Source organism: Brachionichthys hirsutus, chromosome 5 (assembly GCF_040956055.1).
Source record: "Brachionichthys hirsutus isolate HB-005 chromosome 5, CSIRO-AGI_Bhir_v1, whole genome shotgun sequence".
Lineage (NCBI taxonomy): Eukaryota > Metazoa > Chordata > Actinopteri > Lophiiformes > Brachionichthyidae > Brachionichthys > Brachionichthys hirsutus.
In genome coordinates this window covers 31,141-54,598 of record NC_090901.1, presented here as the reverse complement: position 1 = coordinate 54,598, position 23,458 = coordinate 31,141, and the positions used below count along the sequence as shown (strand labels likewise).

The following is a 23,458-nucleotide window of genomic DNA, read 5'->3' as shown; positions in this document are numbered from 1 at the left end:
TCCTTCACAATATCATGAGGGAAAGCATCGCTGTACATCAAGGCCAACACCGGTAAGTAACTAAGTGGACCTGACGCTCCTCTTCAAAGCACCTGGAGCTTTTTGTTTCGTGTGAAGGATTATCGCTACAAAATTCACCATGCAATAAAATTCCCCATTAAATGTTTGTTGTGTGAAAATCATTTCATGAACAAAACAACTTTTGAAGCTGCTTCTCTAACATCTGGGAAACGTCGGTCCACGTTGGGCGACCTGTGGTTCCTACGGTTCCATCCGGATACGGGCGGCTGAAACTGTGGCGTGCAAAGTTCCTCCTGCGTGACGTTTTGTTTCCTCCTTGGTCAGTGGCTACGAGAGCGGATCGGCCTCACAGCCGGACGGAGCAGCCGCCCAGTGGATTGATCGGGACACGCCCCCGGCCTTCCCTTTGGCAGTGATACCGAAGCCTCCAGGACTGGTGAGACGTTTGTTTCCACTGAGTCTCCGCCTCAATAAAAGGTCTGCAGGATGTGATGTTTTATTTAATTGTTTTCGGTATCATTGCTTCACAGGAAACGCTTCTGGACAGACAGCGCTGGGTAGGTTTTGTTTTTAAATTCTGAAATATGTACAAATATAAGTACAAAGAAAATTCAAGAATGAAACCGAAGCCTATTTTGAGTTTCGGTTCCATTGCCAGGCCCTCCGTAAGCTGAGGGAGAACGCAGGGAAACGGGACATCGCGCCCCCCTCCAAAGACTCGCTGGAGCGCATCGACGCTCGAGTCGGTTTGGACATGACGAAGACAAGTGCGACAAGGAAATTACTTCAGGAGCTCCACGCGGAAATAACGGACGACAATGTGAAAACGCTCAGAGAGCACACAGGTGTCCGGCTTGTTGTTGCTTAGATACCGTATGTCAGTACATCGACTGCAGATCAACCGGTTCTCACCGGGTCGTGTTTTCCTCCTGCAGTGAATCGTATAATAAAAGCAGAGGGAGAAGGTCCTTCAGGAGCGACGAGCGTTAAAGAGTGAGTGTCGGATGAGGAAAGGACCGATCTGTCTATCGGGAAACAAACAAAACATGACAAAAAGACCATTGTTAAAAAAACCAATGCCCAAGCGTTTGTAAAAAGCTGAATATCAGATCTGATAATTGGTCAATAGGATCCTGTAATTGACACAAAGGACGGATGAAAAACTAGCACGTGTACATTTACTAAACTGAACACTTTCATGCCGATCTTTTTCAGGGGTCTTGATTTCTCCCGGTGTTGGAACCAAGGTTTTGTAGAGAACCGCGAGCGACTTGACGACACTCTGAGCATCACTCATCCGGTAATGCAGACTATCCTGGAGCTGTGTTACCGGAACCTTTCCACGCTGGTGCTGGTGGACCTCTCCGGCTGCAGGTACGGATAGATATGCTGCATGTAACGCTCTCGGGGCCCTCGGGGCCCCAGCCTGACCCAAACCTCATTGGCTGTTCCACCTTGCAGCTTGTGCTGCCGGACAATGTTCAGTTGACAGCGATGCATCACCTGCTAAATGGAGTAATGTCTCGTGTGCCAAATTGTTGCATTGAAACTTTCCATGGAGTTGCTGCAGCTGAGAAGACGCTTTCTAGCAGCGCAGACAAGGGCCCGTTCAACAGCTTCTATCTTGTGTTGCTAACAGGTCTGCAGGCCCGCTGGACCACCAAAGCCTGCAGGACAAAATCAACGTGGGCTGTAAGAGGACAGAGGACAATCTTCTCCAAACCTGGTTGGAGCCAATCCTCCTCCAATTGAAGAAGAAAAGCATCTATTACATGAAAGAACCAGAAAAGATCTCCCTGTTTAGATGCGCATCTGTCCTCGTGTCAAATCAGGTGAGAGGAAACCGACTTTGTGTTGAATTGAATCTGGACTCAAAAAGCCGATGATGACGCGGTGTCTTTTTGTCTTGTAGTTGAAAGCCCTGCTGAAGAAAGGCACCGATGAGTTTGTCGAGCTGTTCCACCCACGCAATCAGCACCTCATGCCTCTGATCAGCGTGTCTCTGACACTCAACGGTGCAACATTACAGATGTCCCCCACAGTAGCGGAGCTGGAAGCGTCTGTGTCGGCCATGCTGGACTGTGTCACCAACACGCTGCAGGTGGGTTCAAGGCATTTATTGAACCCTCGCTTGGAAATACTCGCTCACACTGGTTTTTATATTTTCACGTCTCCTGGTTTACAGAAGGTTCCGAACTTCCAGTCCACTTTGGGACGAGCTCAAATGTCGTTTGTGGATGCTAAGGTGCCAGAGGAGGTACTCTGTTCGGCCCACGAGACTTTAAAGACACGTGTGTGCGAGAATCTAGAGGAACCCGTCAAGCATCTCCAGACCTTTGGTGGGATGTCCTGCTATTCAGTCGTTTCCAGCCCTCCTCCCGCTGACTTTTGTTCAAAATATGCTGAGCTGTTCTTTCATTTTCAAGTTGACAAGTTTGCCTGGCTGGTGGACGGATCGGCACGAGCTCGGGTGGAGGCGTTTGTAGCTGAGCAGCGTTGTCTTGACGACTACGCCAAGGTGAGCAAACATCGTTTGTGCTGTCGATCTTCCAGTTCGTTTCCAGCTTTGCCGTTTGAAGAACAAATATGGAGTTTCACTCCTTTCCACAGGAAGTGGAGTGGTTCATGGTGCTGGCAGAGGACATCATGAGCCTCCCCGTGAGAGCCCACTTTACAATGGTGCAGCTGGAATGCCAGGAACTCAAGGAGGAGTTGGCCGCCAAAGCCAGAAGCTACGCCTGCATCATAATAGAGAAACTCGCCGCCGTCCACCGGGAGGAAAACATCCAGTCAGTCTCTTCTTGTAACATTCTGGAGCAAAACGTTTTCTCCTGTAGTTCCGTTTGCAAATGTTTCTCCAAACCCGTTTTTGTGTCTGTGCAAAGGATCTGCTCTGAATTTGAGAGCATCAGGGACCGGTTACTGAAACCCCCAGAGAGCATCCAGGAGATGTCTGAGACCATCCAGTTCACCAAAGAGGTTCAGGAAGACCGGCTCGGAGAACTCCAGCAACAGATTGAGGTCAGGATTGATCCGGAGTTCTAGGAATAAATGCATGTTCACTTCGGCGCTCTTGAATCGGTGCCAATAGCACACTTTGATTTGCCGTTGCAGAAAGTCCACTGTCGCCTGCTTTACCTCCTCGATCATCACTCCTTTGCCAAAGAGGATCTAAAGCTCAATTCGGTTGTTACTCTTTGGCCACAGAAGATGCCGGCGATCTTTAAACGTGCTGACGAGGTAACGCCTCTCACGCTTCTTGGAAACAGCTGATCGAGTTATTCTTTGAAGACCTGTCTGAGGACGCCGTCTGTATTCTGCAGATTATTCTGAAGGGCAAGGAAAAAGGGGAAAAGGAGATGGTTGATAGGAGAAAAAGATTAAAGATCGACTTTGAAGTGTTGAGTGGCAGCTTCCAGGAGTTCCAGGAATACTCTGAGATGCACCGTGTTGATGAGGTGAGGCACACAACATGTCCCTCATGTTTAGCTGAACTACATGTAGCGACATGTGGCTGCGTTAGCATGCTTAGTGCTGCAGTCTGGAACACTGGATGCTGCTCATCTGAGCTTCACATGGGATGGATACGTGTCCTTGAATCATTTTCATGGTCAACATGCCTTTAAGTTACCTGTCAAGTAGTGATGAACATAAAATAATACCAAGTTGTCTTTCATGTCCTCTTGAGCAGTATCTGAAGAATATCCGAGCCGTTCTCAAGCAACTGAAGGAGGCTGCGCACGTCATCGTCACCGTTAACAAAGAGGAGGCCTTCTTTGCACAAGACCAGTCGTCCTACCCTCAAATGGAGGAACTCAGGAAGAGTGTGGAGCCTTACGAGCAGCTCTTCTCGTTGGTGCAGCAGTGGCAGCAGACGGAGAGCAGGTCAAGAGTCCCTTTGGTGAAGTCCTTGTTGAGTTCAAAGCCTCGGCTTGGGATGACAAACCACGTCTCTCTCTTTGTGAATAGATGGATGGACGGTCCCCTCCATGAACAGAGCAGTGAGTACTTTGACTCTGATGTGGAGATGGAGCGTTCTTTGTTCAAGGTGCAGAAGTTTTTCCAAAAGAAGCCACCAGCCGCGGAACAACCGACGCTGCAAAGCCCTGCAACGGTTCTGTCCGCCACAGTGTTGAAGATGATCGCGAGCTTCAAGGTGCTGGAGCTGACTTGAACGGGGCATGCTGGGAAAGTCTTGCAGTGCTCATTTGTTGAAGCTAAGCCTGTGTATGGGGTGAATGTGTTTGTGTTTGCAGGTGCATCGACCTGTGCTGATGGCGTTGTGTAACCCAGCCATCAGACCTCGCCACCGGGAGCAGATGTCGGCGCTGATAGGAGCGGACCTGACTCCTGAGACCGGTGTTACTGCACGGACTCTCCTCCAGCTGAATCCTGCTCTTCATCTGGACCAGCTGGAGTCCATCAGTACTCATGCCAGTAAAGTAAGAGCTGCTGAATTTCTATCTTTGGTTTGCTTTTCCTTTGTGGCGTTTGACAACGTGTAACTTCAATACAAAATAGATTTGTTGAACACCATGTCCCTCCCTTCTCTGTCTGGCTCACTAAAGGAGTTTGCCCTGGAGACCAAGCTGCGAGCCATGAAGGACGATCTGGTCGCTCTGTCTTTCCCCAACAAACTGTACAGAGAGACCGGTGTTCACATCTTGCACAATGTTGAGGATCTGCAGGCCACGCTGGAAGACCACATAGTGAAGAGTCAGAGCATGATGGGGACGGCGCTGACTAAAGAGTTTGGCATTCAGATCAAGGTGATCGATCAAGCCTTTTGAGCATTGACTCGTTTCATCTGAATAAAGAACTGCTCAGCTTGCATGGATGTGATCCGGTTAAAGGAAGGAGATTTAGAGTCTGCCGACGCCCAGCGTTGCAGAGCTTTAACGTATCGTGTCATTTCAGCAATGGGAGGAGCAATTAATTCACATCCAGGATGTCACCGAAGAATGGCTGAAGGTGCAGTCTCGGTGGGTTTACTTGGAATCCATCTTCTCCTCGGAAGACATCATGCAACAGATTCCAGAAGAAGGACGACTCTTCAAAATCGTCGACGCCACCTGGAGAGATATCATGGGCCGCTGCGCGAGGGATTCCCGGGTAATTTAGAAAGAAAGCAGCAGCCGTTATTGTAAAAGCTCCCCTCTGAAGGAACATTTCTGTAACCGATCTGGAATTGTAGGTGTTAGAGGTGACCGCTCAGCCTGATTTGCTGGAGAAACTGCAATCCTCGAACCATCAGCTGGACACCATCGATAAAGGCCTGAATGTCTATCTGGAAAAGAAACGGCTCAGTTTTCCAAGGTAAAGAAAATCCTCATTTTGTTTTGTTCCTATCAGAATATATAGGATTCCATTGAAGAGATTCTGATACTGGCTGCTAACATTCTCACCAGATTCTTCTTCTTGTCCAATGACGAAATGCTTGAAATCCTTTCTGAGACCAAAGACCCCACCCGAGTACAGCCCCACCTGAAGAAGTGCTTTGAGGGTATTTCCAAACTGGACTTCCTGCCTGACTTGGAGATCCAGGTACGGCGGTCGGGCATCTTGTCAGGATTCCACGGGCCCGCTTGTTAAAGGGCGTGTTTCGGGTTGCATGCTGTGCTTTTTGCAGGGCATGTACAGCAGTGAGGGAGAGCACATCCAGCTGGTTGAGAACATCTCCACCGCTGCAGCCGGGGGGGCCGTAGAGAAGTGGCTGGTGGAGTTGGAGTCTGGGATGATTCGCAGCGTCAGAAACGAAATAGGCCGATCCATCGAGGTGAGAGGGCTGTTTCCAGCACCGAGCTTTGTCGTCTGATGATGATGAATAAATTTATTAGATGGAATGTTAGAGTACAGGTACAGTCAAACAGTAGCATGTATTACAGTACAGTAGTCCCTCGATATAATGCGGTTCATCTTCCGCTGCTTCGCGGAGTTTTAATTCAATTTTTCAGATTTTATTTTTTGCACTTGAACGCGCCTTGAAACGGCGCAAGGAAGAAGAGGCGCGGTCGGAGGAACTGTGAAATACGCGCGAGTTGCTATTAATAACTTGTGTCATTAAAATTAAATTTGTTATTTCTAAAAGCTATCATGTTTATTTGTTAAGCGTTTGTTTTATAGCGCTCTTATTCTCTGTGTAAAAAGAGGCTTTTATTTTGTAGGAGCATAAACGTTATGTCCCTTATGGGTATTGTTTCTTCCTGTTGGTTTATGTAGCCGCGCTGCTGTGCTAAGCTATCCAATAAAGCAGCATGAGAGGCTAAAGACAGCACGAGTAGAATATTTGTTCTTCTGCACTCCAAGCGGCTCTTTCCTCGACCTGCACGCCTTAACATTATTAACAGGAAAACGTTTACTGTACGTACTATATATTTATATTTCTCAAACAAATGTTTACTTCTGAAAACAGGTTTTGATCTTTGGTTTCATTCTATAATACTGAAACAATCTATTTAGATTAATGCCTGCCTGTTAAACGTGTATAAAGTGTGTGGTGAGGGGTTTTACAGCCTTAAAACATTTATGTACATGTATAATAATTGAAAAAAAATAAAGATGACTACATTGCGGATTTCACTTATTGCGGGTTGTTTTTGGAACGTAACCCCCGCGGAAAATGAGGGACTACTGTACAAGTACAGTCAAACATCCTGTCTAAGAGGAGCATTTCTAAAAAGCCCTTGCGGTCTTGTTTCCGTTGAAAGTCCTTCGTACATAAATCATCGACATTTAACAATACAAATAAAACTAATATTAAATTACTAACTTGCTGCAAAATAACAATAAAATAAAAATAAATTAATCCAGATATAAAATAACAATAAGTTCTACATAAATTACACCACAGATGCAAAATTACAATAAATTAAAAATTAAAAAGATACATAGTATGTATAACATAGGTGGACAAAAAAAGGCGGGGGGGGTTGATCCGGAGAGAGTCGTGATGACTATCTCCGTCTCTGCCCCCCTGAAAGGTGAATTTTTAGGGCCGTTTTGAAGGAGGCCAAAGAGGTGCATGTTTTGAGGGCAGGAGTCAAACAGTTCCACCCTTAGGGGGCAGTATTGTAAAAAGATGATTTACCCGTGTTAGTCCTATAGGAGGGGGTAATCAGGTTGTTGTTTGAGCTCCCTCTAGTGTTGTGGCTGTGGGTGTCACTAAATCTGTGGAGGTGTTCCATCAGGTATGCAGGGATTGAGGGGACTGAGGGCAGAGCTGCATTGACTATTTTAAATGCCAATCCCATTTTGAGCTGTTTAACCCTGTCTTCTACCCTGAGCCATTTTAGGCTAGCAAAATGTCCAGGAAGATGCCTTCGTGCTGTGTATGGATCCGGTGCGGGACAATGTGAGGTTGGGGGGTTCTCCGTGTGAACGTTTCTCTGTCATTGTGTTTGCAGGCCTACACTAATACTTCACGGATCAACTGGGTCAAGGAGTGGCCTGGACAGGTGGTCCTCTGCACCTCCCAGATCTACTGGACTCGGGAAGTTGAGGAAGCCATCAAAGGAGGCACTAAAGTAGGCTTTCACAATGTCATCTTCAGCTCTGGCTTATTTGCTGCAGCGACGTCTCACTCCTGTCCGGTTGGCTGGAATTTGAGATCACCAGTTTCCCCTTTGTCTGAAACGGGAACAAGAGTAATTGGCTTTTTGTTCTCTGCAGGGTTTAAAGAAATATTACAAGAAACTCCGGAATCAGCTGAGCGACATTGTGGAGCTGGTGAGAGGGGATCTGCCCAAACAAACCCGGATCACTTTGGGAGCGCTGATCACCATCGACGTCCATGCCAGGGACGTGGTCGCAGAGCTGCTTCAGAACGGTGCTTCAGATTGGGCCACAAGTCCATTTAACAGCAGGACTCAAAGACTTGGTGGGATAACGAGTGTCCTTTTTACAGAGGTGTCGAGCCAAAACGACTTCCAGTGGCTGTCCCAGCTCCGCTACTACTGGTGCTCAGACAATGTCCGGGTCCGAATCATAAGTTGCGATGTGAAATATGCTTACGAATACTTGGGAAACTCCCCCCGTTTGGTCATCACTCCTCTGACTGACAGATGCTACAGAACTCTGGTAAAACGGCTAACGAGCAGCCTGCGTGAATATTGGCACTTCTCACCTCACAAATAATGTTTGTCTCAGGTTGGTGCCTTTTCCCTCAATCTGGGCGGGGCACCTGAGGGTCCGGCAGGAACAGGAAAGACCGAGACCACCAAGGATCTGGCCAAAGCTCTGGCAGTGCAGTGTGTCGTCTTCAACTGCTCTGACGGCCTGGACTACATCGCTATGAGCAAGGTGACGCCAGTTGCAAATGTAGATTCCACGTTTGTAATCCTAGCAGCGCAGTTTCAAATGCCAGGACGTCGCGCTGACGTGTCTCTGCTGCAATCTGTTCCAGTTCTTCAAAGGCCTGGCTTCGACTGGCGCATGGGCGTGCTTTGACGAGTTCAATCGCATTGAGCTGGAGGTGCTCTCTGTGGTGGCCCAGCAGATCCTCTGCATCCAAAGGGCCGTTGAGCTGCATGCAGAGAAGTTTGACTTTGAAGGGACCCAGCTTACGCTCAATCCCAACTGCTTTGTGTCCATCACCATGAATCCTGGCTATGCAGGACGTTCTGAGCTCCCAGACAACCTCAAGGTGTTGTGTTGCACGTTCTCCCATTTATTTCAATGCAACGCACACGTCATCAAGAAACCTCTAAGTCACGTTTTCTGTCGCCTCTCTTTGCAGGCGTTGTTCCGGACGGTGGCCATGATGGTGCCCAACTACGCACTGATTGCAGAGGTTTCTCTATATTCGAGTGGCTTCCTGCATGCCAAGCCGCTCTCGGTGAAGATCGTAACAACCTACCGGCTGTGTTCCGAGCAGCTCTCATCCCAGTTCCATTACGATTACGGGATGAGGGCTGTCAAAGCTGTGCTTGTTGCTGCTGGAAACCTGAAGCTCAAGTTCCCTGAAGAGGATGAGGACATACTGGTAATGGTGATAGTTATGCAGTACTAGTATACAGAGCGTATACTCCTTGCTTTTATCCCGGAGTCGAGGCCTGCCACGTGATTGACACCTTTGGACCCTTCCGTGTCTTCTGCTTGTTGTCGTGTCCAGGTCTTGAGGTCCATAAAAGATGTGAATAAGCCCAAGTTTCTGTCCCACGATATTCCACTGTTTGACGGAATCATCCGCGACGTGTTCCCCGGCATCACCCTCCCTGAGGCTGACTATAAGGTCAGATGCGTTGCTGTAATTAACTCTTCCTGAGTCTTAGCCTGTCCAGTGTGATCAATGTGTTTGTGTCGCTGGCAGCGGTTCCGGGAGGCCGCTGAACATTGCTGCAAATCCAAGAATCTCCAGCTTACAGACACGTTCTGGGAGAAGTTGATCCAGACCTACGAGATGATGATTGTCAGGCACGGGTGCGTTGTTCTTTGACGTGTTCCTCTGTCGTGATGTTTCACGTTGGCGTGTTTCCGTGTCATCCAGTACGTCACTGTCTGGAAGAGTCTTCACGGGGCTCTTCCGAATGTGCTGCTGCATGGAGATGTTCTCTGTGTTCCTCAGTTTCATGTTGGTTGGAGGGCCCATCGCTGGGAAGACCCAAGTGCTGCGAGTTCTAGCCGACACTCTGAATTTCATGAGCGAACGTGGCTATGGAAACGAGCGGAAGGTCCGCTACACGACCGTGAACCCCAAATCCATTACCATGGGACAGCTGTTTGGAGAGTTCGACGCCGTTTCCCATGAGGTCCGGCTGTGGTTGCATCTTGTGGAAGTTCTTCTGAAGTTCTGTAGATTTCTACACGGAGCAGCCGGCCACCCGTTCGCCCTCTCACTCTTGCCCCTTTGTGTTTGCCCTTGTTAGTGGTCTGATGGGATTGTGGCCAGCGCATTCAGGAAATTTGCCTCGGACGAGTCGCCGGACCGTAAATGGTTGGTGTTTGATGGGCCCATCGACACGCTGTGGATCGAGAGCCTGAACACAGTGCTGGACGACAACAAGAAGGTGCAGAACACTCAGTGCTGCTGCTTTTCCCTGGTTTCACTCTTGAGTAAACTTCCTGCATTGCTCTCACTCCCCAGCTGTGCTTGATGAATGGAGAGATCATCCAGATGCCCGATGAGATGAGTCTGATCTTCGAGGTGGACGACCTGTCCCGGGCCTCGGTAGGTCCTTCTCAGCATGACGTTACTGGCTAAATTTGAATCGAGAGGGAGTGACTGATCTGTTCTTAGTTCCGTGACATGTTCTCATTCTCCCGCTGCAGCCTGCCACAGTCAGCCGCTGTGGGATGATCTTCATGGAACCGTCTCAGTTGGGCTTGGATCCCTTGTTCCTCTCCTGGTTGAACACCCTTCCTGACGCTCTCCGGGAGCCGGAGTCCCGCTCTTTGCTGACGGGCCTCTTCTCGTGGCTCGTACCGCCGGCCGTCCTGTTCCTACGCACGTCTTGCACGGTGAGTGACCCGAGGCCTCCGAAAGGCCCGACGGACACCTGCTGAATGTGCTGGATTCACATTATGTGCATTATTATGTATGACTGTCTTCACGCTTCATTTTGATTCTGTGGACAGGAAGTTGTCGCCACGACTGACTCCAACACTGTTCTGTCCTTGTGTCGCCTGTTTGAAATGGTCCTCGCCGAACCTTTGAAGTCAAATCCTGAGGAAAAAGTGATTCGGATCTGGATCATGGTAGAAAACAACAAGTCCTTTTACTGAATATTCTGCTCTCGTCTTACTGTGAACTTCCGGGACGTTTGCAGTTCGGAGTTCAGCATGTCTGTGTATTCCGACCCGTTTCCCAGGCAGCCTTTGCCTACGCCCTGGTTTGGTCCATCGGTGGCAGCTGCGACTCAAACAGCAGAGAGAAGTTTAGTTCGTTCGTGAGGAAGCTTTTGTCGGGAGAATCAGCGGAGCATCCGGTCCCTCAAACCGTGGGGAGATGGGCGTGTCCCCTGGACGAGGAAGGCCTGGTCTACGACTACTTCTACAAGGTATTGTGTGAGACCGCGACTTCTCAGGATGTCGCATTTGTCAGAATCGGCTCATCCCATTTGAATCTCTTGTCCAGTTTGACGGCGCCGGCAGCTGGGTTCACTGGAGCAGCGAGGTTGAGAACGTCGACCCTGACAGCATCACTACTAAGCCTGAAGACGTCATTGTCCCCACCGTGGACACGGCTCGCTACACCTACCTGATGGACCACTTCGTCAGCCACGGACGGTACGGATTGTTTCACTGCTAGCTCTGATTTTAGGAATGACGCTTCTCACTCTGTCCCAGCACGGATTGACTTACATTTAACAGAAAGCTATTTTCTCTGTGAAGCCTTTGTTCTTTATATATTTCTTATCTGCTTAGACCTCTTCTGCTGGTTGGTCCTACTGGCACCGGGAAGTCCGTCTACATCAAGGAGAAGCTGATGAACAAACTGGACAAAGACCGCTATCTACCTTCCTTCATTAACTTTTCAGCTCGCACAACTGCCAACCAGACGCAGGTGTGCATGCAGGAAACAGTCGGGTGCTGGTTTGACCTGCAGGTGTGGAACGATCCAAACGAGCAGGAGGTGTTTTAGTCATTCGACTTTATCCTCTCCCAGGATCTCATCGTTTCCAAGTTGGATAAGCGGAGGAAGGGAGTGTTTGGCCCTCCCATTGGAAAGAAGTGCGTCATCTTTGTGGATGACGTGAACATGCCCGCGTCGGAGGTGTTTGGGGCGCAGCCCCCCGTGGAGCTCCTCCGGCAGCTTCTGGACCACGGCCACTGGTACGGCTGGTCTGCTGTTACGATGAGAGAGAGCGAACGGCATGATGTCACGATGAAAGGGCGAGAGAATGACATGATGTCACAATGAAAGGGCGAGAGAATGACATGATGTCACGATGAAAGAGCGAGAGAATGACATGATGTTACAATGAAAGGGCGAGAGAATGACATGATGTCACGATGAAAGGGCGAGAGAATGACATGATGTTACAATGAAAGGGCGAGAGAATGACATGATGTCACGATGAAAGAGCGAGAGAATGACATGATGTTACAATGAAAGAGCGAGAGAATGACATGATGTCACGATGAAAGGGCGAGAGAATGACATGATGTCACGATGAAAGGGCGAGAGAATGACATGATGTCACGATGAAAGGGCGAGAGAATGACATGATGTCACGATGAAAGAGCGAGAGAATGACATGATGTCACAATGAAAGGGCGAGAGAATGACATGATGTCACGATGAAAGGGCGAGAGAATGACATGATGTCACAATGAAAGGGCGAGAGAATGACATGATGTCACGATGAAAGGGCGAGAGAATGACATGATGTCACGATGAAAGGGCGAGAGAATGACATGATGTCACGATGAAAGAGCGAGAGAACGACATGATGAAAGGGCGAGAGAACGACATGATGAAAGGGCGAGAGAATGACATGATGTCACGATGAAAGAGCGAGAGAATGACATGATGAAAGAGCGAGAGAATGACATGATGAAAGGGCGAGAGAACGACATGATGAAAGGGCGAGAGAACGACATGTCACCAGACGAGAGAAAACGCTGGTTGTAAACGCGCTAATGTTCTCTTCTGATCGGCAGGTTCGACGTGGCTGACACTTCCCAGATCAACCTTGTTGACCTGCAGCTCATCGCAGCTATGGGGCCCCCTGGTGGCGGGAGGAATGCCGTGCCGGCGCGCTTCCTGAGGCACTTCAACGTTATCAGCATTAACCCCTTCAGTGACGGCACCATGGTTCACATTTTCTCCACCTTGATGAGATTGTCTCTCACCAAAAATGGATTCCCCGATGAATATTTCACTGTTGGAGACCAAATAGTGAACGCCACAATGGAGGTCAGAGCTCAGCACGAATAAGTTGGGGGGGGGGGGGGGGGGGGGTCTTAGTTTCTCTAATGCTTTGACTATTTGCTTATCTTTTCTTTGCCAAAGGTGTATAAGAAAGCCATGCTGAAGCTGCTTCCCACTCCAGCCAAGTCTCATTACACCTTCAACCTTCGGGACTTCTCCCGCGTCATCCAGGGCTGCATGCTGCTCAGGAGAGGGGCCCTGGACAGCAAGCAGACCATGATCCGCTTGTTTGTTCATGAGGTCTTCCGTGTTTACTATGACCGACTGGTGGACGACAAAGATCGGGAGTGGATGTACCAGCTGATGCGGAGCGTCGTCCAAGATCACTTCCAAGAGTCCTTTGACCATGTGTTTGATCACCTGAAAGAAGACAGTGAGGTCAGCTGAGATTCATTGTCATAATATACTAGTAGAGGACTGAAGTATTGACTTGTATATTTGCTACTGGTATATTAAAACACCCACAAATATATTTGTGCTGCACAAATGGAAAACATGCACACATGAACCATAGAAGGAAATATTCATTGTCTGTGTTTCCACACTCAGCTGGTTGAGGAAGACATGAAGAACCTTATGTTTGGTGACTTCATGAACCCTGACCTGGAGCAGGAAGAGCGCTTGTATGCTGAGGTGTCCTCCATAAAAAGCTTTTCTGACGTAGCGCAATCGAGTCTGGAGGAATACAACCGGATGAACAAGAAGGCCATGAACCTCGTCATCTTCCGGCAAGCAGAGTCCGGTTCATGCTGTCCATGGCAATATGTGCTCTGATCGTTTACTGGAAGCTCTAACTTGGTGCAAAGGACGTGTGATGCTGAATACTAGCGCTAGAGCTAATATTATAATGTACACTCGGTGCATTTAGACGTTTAAACAGACAATCCAGTTCCGTGTGTAGCAGCCAGTTAATAAAATGTTTGTCCCATCATGGCTCAATTAGCAGGGTAAATGGTGTGTGCTTTATGATACAGCTACGTCCTGGAGCACCTGTGCAGGATCAGCCGCGTCTTGAAGCAGCCGAGAGGCAACGCTCTCCTGGTGGGGGTCGGCGGGAGCGGGCGGCAGTCCGTTACCCGTCTGGCTGCCTTCATGTCCAACATGAGCACTTTTCAGCCTGAGATCTCTCAGAGCTACGGCCTGGCTGAGTGGCGAGACGACCTTAAGGTCAGCGCCACGGTTGTGATGTCTGTCCTTTATCTGATATGTTACTGCATTACTTTCCATTTATGCATTTGTGAATTCATGTTGAACAAACCTGGCTCCTCCTTTTCCAAATCCTTCAGATGCACCTGAAAAATGCTGGCCTGAAAGGTCAGAAGATGGTGCTTCTGATCACTGACACGCAGATCAAAGATGAGGCGTTCCTCGAGGACGTGGACAGCATTCTGAACGCGGGGGAGGTGCCCAGTCTGTTCGACAAAGATGAGAAGCAAGAGATCATGGATGTAGGTGGTCGCAGCAGTTCCGTCGCTGCACAAGGAATCCTTTCTAGTATGAAAGTCGCGTTGACTGACTGTTTCATGCTACCTTTGCTGCATCTCTCGGTCTCCAGGCATTGCGTCCCGTCGCCCAGGCGGCCAATCCCCATTTGGAGATGAGTGCTTTAGCGCTGTTTGCCTTCTTCGTTGCACGCTGCAGAGAGAACTTGCACATTGTCGTGGCCTTTAGTCCCATTGGAGACACCTTCCGGCAGCGCCTGCGCCAGTTTCCCTCTCTGATCAACTGCTGCACTGTGGACTGGTTCCAGGTACTGGATTGGGATTAGGATTGGGATGTAATCACTTGTTCATATTTAAAAAGCTACAAAGTGTAATCTCCACGGCATTTCAGATTGTCTCTGAAGCTGTCTCTGCGGTGTGTCTCGATGTGTGCGGCAGACAGACCGTCCTGCCTTTGGTCACCTTCTCTCTATCCCATCTCCTCCTTCCTCTGACAGCCGTGGCCCGAGGAAGCCCTGGGGCGAGTAGCCAGCTCTTTCCTGCATTCTCTGGAGATGGCTGATGATGAGCGGCAGGATGTCATCACCATCTGCAAGGCGTTCCACACCTCCGTCATAGAGCTCTCAGACAGGTGGGATCTCTGCTGAGCGATATCTGAAGCTTTTAGTGCAGAGGATGTTTCTGGCATCTTCCTCACACTGTCTGTTGTGCTGCAGAGCTCTCGTTGAACGCGGCAGCCATCATTATGTGACGCCCACATCATACCTGGAGCTGATCGAAATGTTCCGCCAGTTACTCACTCGGAGAAGGGAGACGATCACCAAGGCTCGACAGAGGTACCTCGATGGCCTGGCAAAGATCGCTTCCACTGAAGCACAGGTAGATTTTGTGCCGCTTCTACTGAAGTTTCAGTTGTTTTTTTACTGTCAGAATGTTCAGTATGCGTTTGTATTTCTATACAGGTCACCACCATGGAGCAAACGCTTCAGATCAAGAAGCCAAAGCTGGAAGAGGCACGAAAAGAAATCGGCAAAATAGCAGAGGTGAAAAAAAGTGCATCTTCATCCTGCATCATCATCATCAAACCTTGAGGATACAGATCTAACCAGTAGATCTGAACATACTGAATATATCTCTTCAATGTGATGCCTTACAGAAAGTGGAGGAGGAGACAAAAGAGGTCGAAGCCAAGCGTAAAGTTGTGCGAGCTGATGAGGAGGCAGCAACCAAAAAAGCTGAAGAGGCGGAGACTTTAAGGACTGACTGTGACAGGGAAGTGACTGTTGCCCAAAAGGAAGTGGAAAAGGCAGGCAAAGCTGCTCTGGAGAACTTGAAGGTGGGTGCTCTAGCTCCACTGCTTCAGTGCGTTGGCTTCCACTCATTCTCTCCATGGGGTAAACTGCTGAGTCAACTGATCTAAGCGTTCCGTTTCAGAGCTCTCAAATCGCCGTGGTGAAGGCCATGAAAGCTCCACCGCCAGCTGTGAAGCTGGTGATGGCAGCTGTGTGCGTGATGATGCAGAAAAGTCCAGACAAGATAAATGACCCGGAAAAGCCTGGAAAAAAGGTTGGACCAGATATAATATCTCTGTCCTCCCATGGTCTGCTCCTTATTTCTCTCCATGCATCCTGCAGCAAAGTATTGCAGTAAAGAATATATATTCTTTTCCCTCTAGATACTAGACTACTGGGGGCCAAGCAAGAAACTGCTTGGTGACACAAACTTTGCACGGAATCTGAGGGATTTCGACAAGGACAATATTCCCGTGAGTGTCCCAAGCCCCATTCCTAATTCATTATCCAGGAGTCGTGGTCGGGCTTTGCTGCAAGTAGCGCTGCTCTTTGTTTAACTTCAGGAAGCCGTGATAAAGAAGCTGATGGCAGAGTACATGAACAAGGAGGACTTTGAACCAAGTGTCGTGTCTTCATCGTCGTCTGCGGCAGCCAACCTCTGTTCATGGATCAAGACGATGGTGGAATATAACACAAAGCAGAAGGTGCAGCATTTTTCGCTCTGCAGAGCTGATCTTCTCCCGTCCGGTCCTCATGATGGAGGTACGCTTCTACAGTTAACACCAATCTCTTTGCTTTTAGGAACTGGCTCCGAAGAAAAAGAAGTGCAAAGAAGCTCAGGAAGCCGTGGCTGAGACCATGGCCCAGCTGAGTCAGAAGAAAGCGGCGTTCCAGGACGTTGAGGATCGTCTGGCTGGTCTCCAGAAAACAAAGGCGTTGAAATCCGAGGAGAAGGCCGGCCTGGAAGCGGAGACCCGTGGTTGTGAGGTCAAGTTGGCCAGAGCCGAGAAAGTAATCAAAGGTCTGGCCGGAGAGAAGGCGAGGTCAGGTTGAGCCGCGTGAAATGTTCCTCTACTCTGTGGCAAACATCAGGAGGTTGCACCACTTACTGACTGAAGCTCTTGTTTTTAGCTGGTCCAAAAGTGCAGAGGCTCTTCAGCAGACATTTTCCAACTTGACTGGAGACAGTCTGATTTCCGCCGGTGTCATTGCATACCTGGGGGGATTCACTCCTGCCTTCAGACGAGACTGCATCGAATCGTGGACCCAAATCTGCCGGGTGATTCCTCCTGCATCTTGTCTTGTTCTGTCCAACTCCTTTCATTCAGACATCAAATCATGGACTCACCCGTGTTGTCCTTTTTCTTTGACATCTCTAGTCTAAAAATATTCCAACATCGGATTCCTTCTCTCTCAGCCGTACGCTGGGAGATCCGATTCAGATCAGGGCCTGGAACATTGCAGGTCTCCCCAGCGACGATTTCTCTGTGGACAACGCCGTCATCGTCGGTAATTCACGGAGATGGTGAGTCTGCACGGCTGAAAAACGTCTTCTGTCAGAGCCAATTTACTACGAAGGAGTCTGGTTGGATCATTCAGAGGACTGGAGACTCGTTTAAGTTCCTGTTGGTGTGCTTCTAGGCCCCTGATGATCGACCCGCAGGGGCAGGCCAGCAATTGGGTGAAGAATTCAGAGAAGGAAAACGATCTGAATGTCACGAAACCCACAGATGCACGCTTCATGAGAACACTGGAAAACTGCATTCAGTTTGGAAAGCCGTTGCTGCTGGAAAACGTCGGAGAAGAACTGGACCCCTCGCTGGAACCGTTGCTGCTCAAGCAGACCTTCAAACAAGGTGCGGTGAATCGGATGCTTCTCGCGAGAGGGCCATTAAGAGCTGGAAACGAACTACAGTCGCTCTTCTTTCATCTAGGTGGCGTGGAATGCATCAGGCTGGGGGAGAATGTGATTGAGTACGCGTCTGGTTTCCGTCTGTACATGACCACCAAGCTGAGGAACCCTCACTATCTACCAGAGGTGGCCACCAAGGTGTGCCTGCTTAATTTCATGATCACCCCAGACGGACTGGAGGACCAGCTGCTGGGGATTCTGGTCGCCCAGGAGAGGTAGCGCTCACAAGAAGCCCACATGTCCATAACTCTGCTTCTTCTTACCTGAATTGTGCAATAGTGCAAAAATGCGTCTCTCCTACAGTCCAGAAGTCGAGAAGCAGAGGAACGACGCAATCGTGCAGTCGGCTGACAATAAGAGGCAGCAAAAAGAGACCGAGGACAAGATCCTGGAGACGCTGCAGTCAACAGGAGACATCCTGGAGGATGAAAGTGCCATCAAGGTTCTGGAAGAGTCAAAGATTAAATCTGACAAGAGGGCTAAGAAAGAGGAGGTGTGGCCAATACACAGAGAGCGCCGATGTTTTCGCTAGAAAGTCCGCCTGACGATCGCTACAAGTCTGCTCTAGAGATCTCACGTCCTGCTCTGTGTCTTTTCCAGATTGCCGAGAAGACAAACGTCATCATAGCCAAGTCCAGAGATGCTTACAGACCCTTTGCCAAACTTGCGTCGGTGCTTTTCTTCAGCATTGCAGATCTGACCGCCATCGACCCGATGTACCAGTATTCTCTCGTCTGGTTCGTCAACCTCTTTAAGAGCTCCATCAAAGACAGGTGCGTGAAGGTTGCAGCTGCAGCTTCCAGTAAATGGACCTCGGAGCTGCTCGACGGTGATCTGAACCTTCCTAGTGTTTGCCTTTCATTCCTTAGTGCCAAGAGCGGGTGCCTGCAGAAGAGGCTTCGGAACCTGGAGGATGACTTCACCTATATCCTGTACTGTAATGTCTGCCGCTCTCTGTTTGAAAAGGACAAGCTCACCTTCTCGTTTCTCCTCTGCTGCAACATCCTCCTGTGGGTGTTCAAGCCAACACTGGAACTAGACATCGTTACAGTTCCATGTCAGAGTTTTGTTCTTCTACCACATGCTTATTTGGGGTGTTGTGTTTCCGTCGCCTTATTTTTCCATCCAGGTCAAAGGACGCTATCAAGTACTGTGACTTCATGTTCCTGTTAACTGGGGGGGTGGGCCTGCAGAACATGATCCCCAATCCCGATAGCAGCTGGCTCCAAGACAAGAGCTGGGATGAGATCTGTCGAGCAAGTGAACTGCCTGGGCTGCAAGGATTAAAGTAAAGAGCGACACTCACACAGAGTCGACGGTCCTGCTTGTCCTTTCAGAGCCTTTCTGACTGGTATTTACTCTGCAGGGAGGCGTTCATCAGAGACGCGAGTTGCTTCCAGCCTGTTTATGACAGCATGGAGCCGTGGAACGCTCCCCTGCCTGATCCATGGGAGGAACGACTGAATGACCTGCAGAAGATGGTGGTTCTGCGCTGTCTCCGGCCAGATAAGATGGTGCCTGCTATGACTAAGTTTGTTACCAAGCACATGGGGAAGAGGTTTGTCCAGCCTCCTACCTTTGACCTGAGTAAGAGCTACCTGGACTCCACCCCGTCCTCCCCACTCGTCTTCATGCTGTCTCCAGGAGCAGATCCCATGGCCAGTAAGTCGTCCACATCCCAACACTTGTCTGGAACGTTTAAGAATCTGGCCTCCTCTGAAAATGATTCCAGGTGAAACATTTGCTCCACAGGCTTGCTCAAATTTGCCAAATCCAAGCAGATGGTCGGCGCCAAGTTCCAGTCCATCTCCCTGGGTCAAGGGCAGGGACCCACGGCTGAGGCGATGATCACACAAGCCATTGCCAACGGTACGTGGGTCTGCTTGCAGAACTGCCACCTAGCCATTTCTTGGATGAACGCCCTGGAGGATATCTGCGACAGCCTCCCCGAAAACAAAGACCTCAAGCCCGGATTCCGACTGTGGCTAACGAGCTACCCTTCAGCCCGGGTAAACTGGCTTCACCACAACACGCGTTATTGGTCCCATTCATTTGAGCAGCAAGGCCCAGCTTTACTCTGGTTCTCACTGCTGGACAACAATCTCTCTGATTCCAGTTTCCAGTGTCCATCTTGCAGAACGGCGTCAAAATGACCAACGAGCCTCCGACCGGACTCAGACAGAACCTCCTGCAGTCTTACCTGACGGACCCGATTTCTGAGCAGACGTTCTACAGCGGATGTCCCGATAAGGAGAAAGTGAGTTTGTGTTGACGCTGTTCATGACAGGAATTTGACATTTCTGCAGCTTCTAGATGGACAATACTGAAAGCGTCTGACTCGTGATTCCCTCCGTTAGGTTTGGGAGAAGCTCCTGTTTGGATTGTGCTTCTTTCACGCTCTGGTTCAAGAGAGGAAGACGTTTGGACCGCAGGGCTGGAATATTCCTTACGGCTTCAATCAGTCGGACCTTCATATCAGCATCAGGCAGCTGCAGGTGTTCATTCAGAGAAGACCGGTTTCTGTGTCGTGAGAGAACGAAGGCAAAGGACGTCACGATGCTGCGTGTTTTTACATGTTTCAGATGTTTGTTAATGAATACGAGGAGGTTCCCTTTGATGCCATCTCCTACCTGACTGGCGAGTGCAACTATGGCGGCCGAGTGACTGACGACTGGGATCGGCGCCTCCTGTTGACCCTCCTGGCCGACGTTTACAACGTGAACGTCATTGAGGAGCCGCTCTACCCGTTCTCCCCCAGCCGCGTGTACCACGTCCCGTCCAACTCCAGCCATGCAGGCTGCATCAAATTCATCCAGGTGAAGCCGTTTGACACGAAGCACACGAAGCGCAACACGTTCTCATTGCACTGACAATCTGATGTCGACCGAGGAGGAATCGTGTTTTGTGTTCCAGGAGCTTCCGCAGGATCAGCATCCGGAAGTGTTTGGGATGCATGAAAATGTGGACATTTCCAAGGATCTCCAGCAAACGAAGTTGCTGTTTGATTCTTTGCTGCTCACCCAAGGCCGACAAACTCAGGGAGGACAGAGCTCCGGGGCCGATGGCGCCCTCTATGACATTGTGAATGACATCATCTGTAAGGTGTGAGCTTGACTTGGCCAGGAGGGAAATCTCCCAGCACCATTGTGCGCATAATCATCTTCTCTGAGCGGAGATTTGGAAAGAGAATTGTTCGTGTAAACTCGCGACGCACTTTGAAATGTCTGGATTTAACTTGTTGCCATGAACCTCACCCGGCGCCAGTTCCTTACGGGAAACCGTGTTTGCCTTGAATATGAGCTCTAGGAGCTGCGTCGCGTGCTCAAACTGTGTTCTCTTGTTTTGTCCTCCAGCTTCCCAGTAACTTTGACACCAAGGCAGCGCTGTTGAAATACCCGGTACAGTATGAGGAGAGCATGAACACAGTGCTTGTCCAGGAGATGGAGCGCTACAACGTGTAAGGACCAGCGGATCCGCGGAGGACTTGGAATGAGACGGCACATCCCGACCTGCTCACGGGACTCGTTTTGCTCTTTCTCAGGCTGCTCAGTTTGATCCGCGAGACTTTAAAGAAGCTGCTGAAGGCCATCAAGGGTTTGGTGGTGATGGATGGAGAGCTTGAAGGCATCGCAGGAAGCTTGGCTTTGGGCAAGGTCCCAGAGGCCTGGACCAAACGCTCCTACGCCAGTCTCAAACCTTTGGGCAGCTACGTTACCGACCTTCTGGCCAGGCTGAAGTTTTTACAGGCGAGTCGGTGGAATGAAATCATTGGATGAGCAGAAACAAAGTGAACACACGGAGATATTGTTTACTCTTTGCTCTTCCTTTTTGCTCTTTCCTTGTAGGATTGGTATGACAATGGCAAACCAAATGTGTTCTGGCTGTCTGGGTTCTACTTCACCCAGGCCTTCTTAACTGGAGCGGTGCAGAACTACGCTCGGAAGTACCAGATCCCCATTGATCTGCTCGGCTTGGACTTTGAGGTTAGAAGACGAGTACTTCCTATCGCTCCAAAAGCTGTACTGATCCGCGGTTTTGTCTTTCTGATTTCTCCTTCCAGGTTCTCTCTGTGGACGAGTCGGACACAGCACCCGAGGACGGGGTCTATGTCAACGGCTTGTATCTGGAAGGAGCTCGGTGGGACAGAGAACGGTAAAGCAGCTTCTGCCTCATTCTAATAAAATTATTCAGAGACTTCGTTAGCTTTAAATGTTGTTTCTCTTTTCCACATCAGTGGAGTTCTTGTAGAGCAACGTGCCAAAGAGCTCTCCAGCAAGATGCCCATCATCTGGATAAAACCCTGTAAGCGTCAGAAAAAAACGCATTCCAGCTTCCATCGGGATTTTCTTTTGTTTAGTGCGTTTTCTTATTTTTCTGTTTCTTTTCTTCTCTCCCGTGCAGCTAAAGATGAGGGCGAGGAACCTCCTACGGACATGTACGCTTGTCCTCTGTACAAGACCAGCGAGAGGAAAGGAACCCTGTCCACCACCGGCCACTCCACCAACTTTGTCATTCCCTTGCTGCTGCCCACAAACATGCCGGCACGGCATTGGATTAAGCGCGGCGTCGCTCTGCTGCTGCAGCTCGATGACTGAATATTAATGTTTGTCTGGAGCAGAGGGGATGAAGACGGCTAAAGCCGAGTCGGTGGGATATAAAGCCACCACACATCGCCACCTCGTGGCCGGTATACGTTACAAATCAACCATCTCATATTATATGTGTTGAGGCCACTTTTGTTTTTTGTTCCACCAGGGTGTATTACGTAGATTTAGATGTTATATATTAAATGTATTAAAGCAATTGTACGTGATTGTAGTCTCCAACCTGTCATAAATTTGCCAGGGCGATAGAGAGAAAGAGCTCTTCTCGTATTACGAGAACGCCACCGCTGCACATGGACGTCCGACCAGCAGGATGGCGGAAACCGAGCAGCTGCTTGGTGACAAGCAGGAGAAGGAAACCCCAAAACGCTTTTTCTTGTTTTGTGATGTATGCTCTCAGCCACTAAAAACAACACGTTTCCATGGAAACCATGCGTACAATACTCAAAATATCAAAACTGCATAGTATATTAGATATAATATGTAAATTGTGCGAGGTGAGGAAATACTGGTTTCTCCATATGTCCTTCACAAATGAACGTACGGTTCACGCAATATTTTGATTTCAAATGTTTGGAACATTTCTGGTATTATTCCAGAAACGGCCACAGGAGGGCGAACGCGGCCGCTTCAGTGAGCGTCTGAAGTTGACAATAAGCATAAATATGCACACAACCAAATGTCTTAACAACTTGTAACCCGGCACACTTATAGATGACACATAGGGCTATAACCGAGGTGACGGACAGGTTGATGTGATTTACGGTGTAGACGTTACATGCGTGCAAAGCTTTATTTTTGCCATATCTCGTAGAGAGACGCGGTTGGGACCGGCGTGTTCAGCGTAGCCGAATTATGTCGGGTAGACCAGGTTTCCAAGTCTCTACAACGTACCGTTCTCGCGATAATTCGAAGAAATGAACGGAGTTTGGGACATTTCCGGTTTCCGGTTTCATTCCAGAAACGGCCGCAATATAAAATGATGCTGCCCTCTTGTGGAGACATGGCGCCGCTACAGTGAACATCAGAAGTTTACAATCAGCATAAATATTCACACATAACGGTGACCACGTTATGGATGTGTAAAGGTTTAATTTTGTGATGTGTCAGGAACGGAAGGTCGTTCAGAGGCGGGGTGGTTTTGTGGACGGACCAGTCTCGCCTAACAACAAAATAATCGTAATTAGTATCACAAAGCGCATGTTTCCAGTCGGAGTGTTTTTGTGGACGGATCTTTCCAGCCGGAGTGTTTTTCGATTTCAAATGTTTGGAACATTTCTGGTGTTATTCCAGAAACGGCCACAAGAGAGCGAACG

At 49.2% G+C, this 23,458-nt stretch overlaps 1 protein-coding gene and 1 long non-coding RNA gene across 2 annotated transcripts; both read left to right on the top strand.

Annotated features, from left to right (window-relative positions):
- The first annotated feature begins 797 nt into the window (after positions 1 to 797).
- Positions 798 to 1,311, top strand: LOC137894232 (uncharacterized). Its single transcript, XR_011105475.1, has 3 exons — positions 798 to 866; positions 957 to 1,014; positions 1,237 to 1,311. It is a non-coding gene; the product is annotated as an uncharacterized lncRNA (long non-coding RNA).
- Positions 1,312 to 1,324: 13 nt separating this feature from the next.
- LOC137894368 (dynein axonemal heavy chain 12-like) lies at positions 1,325 to 22,416 on the top strand. The gene is made up of 68 exons (XM_068739849.1): positions 1,325 to 1,395; positions 1,661 to 1,853; positions 1,934 to 2,122; positions 2,207 to 2,360; positions 2,448 to 2,539; positions 2,632 to 2,810; positions 2,907 to 3,042; positions 3,136 to 3,261; positions 3,345 to 3,479; positions 3,713 to 3,906; positions 3,991 to 4,177; positions 4,278 to 4,463; positions 4,590 to 4,790; positions 4,939 to 5,133; positions 5,216 to 5,337; positions 5,430 to 5,565; positions 5,651 to 5,797; positions 7,425 to 7,544; positions 7,690 to 7,848; positions 7,927 to 8,097; positions 8,167 to 8,319; positions 8,423 to 8,662; positions 8,756 to 9,001; positions 9,131 to 9,250; positions 9,329 to 9,438; positions 9,584 to 9,767; positions 9,885 to 10,025; positions 10,103 to 10,186; positions 10,288 to 10,476; positions 10,594 to 10,713; positions 10,827 to 11,015; positions 11,093 to 11,244; positions 11,383 to 11,521; positions 11,624 to 11,790; positions 12,622 to 12,877; positions 12,974 to 13,270; positions 13,442 to 13,620; positions 13,867 to 14,059; positions 14,179 to 14,340; positions 14,448 to 14,642; positions 14,832 to 14,965; positions 15,051 to 15,213; positions 15,297 to 15,377; positions 15,491 to 15,670; positions 15,769 to 15,900; positions 16,010 to 16,103; positions 16,194 to 16,330; positions 16,428 to 16,669; positions 16,758 to 16,905; positions 17,006 to 17,151; positions 17,268 to 17,482; positions 17,561 to 17,753; positions 17,842 to 18,031; positions 18,139 to 18,311; positions 18,408 to 18,548; positions 18,668 to 18,826; positions 18,905 to 19,200; positions 19,291 to 19,547; positions 19,655 to 19,795; positions 19,896 to 20,033; positions 20,121 to 20,354; positions 20,452 to 20,640; positions 20,892 to 20,995; positions 21,080 to 21,284; positions 21,384 to 21,521; positions 21,599 to 21,690; positions 21,773 to 21,840; positions 21,940 to 22,416. The coding sequence occupies exons 1-68, from the start codon at positions 1,325 to 1,327 to the stop codon at positions 22,131 to 22,133; spliced, it is 11,193 nt and encodes a 3,730-aa protein (XP_068595950.1). The 3' UTR covers positions 22,134 to 22,416.
- The last annotated feature ends 1,042 nt before the right edge of the window (positions 22,417 to 23,458 follow it).

Excerpts from the sequence above, each read along its gene's own strand:
- LOC137894368 (XM_068739849.1), top strand. The coding sequence starts at position 1,325 with ATGCAGACTATCCTGGAGCTGTGTTACCGGAACCTTTCCACGCTGGTG. Across the intron at positions 8,663-8,755 it reads AGCTCCCAGACAACCTCAAG|GCGTTGTTCCGGACGGTGGC; the intron begins GTGTTGTGTTGC and ends CTCTCTTTGCAG. Across the intron at positions 15,671-15,768 it reads CTGCTCTGGAGAACTTGAAG|AGCTCTCAAATCGCCGTGGT; the intron begins GTGGGTGCTCTA and ends GTTCCGTTTCAG.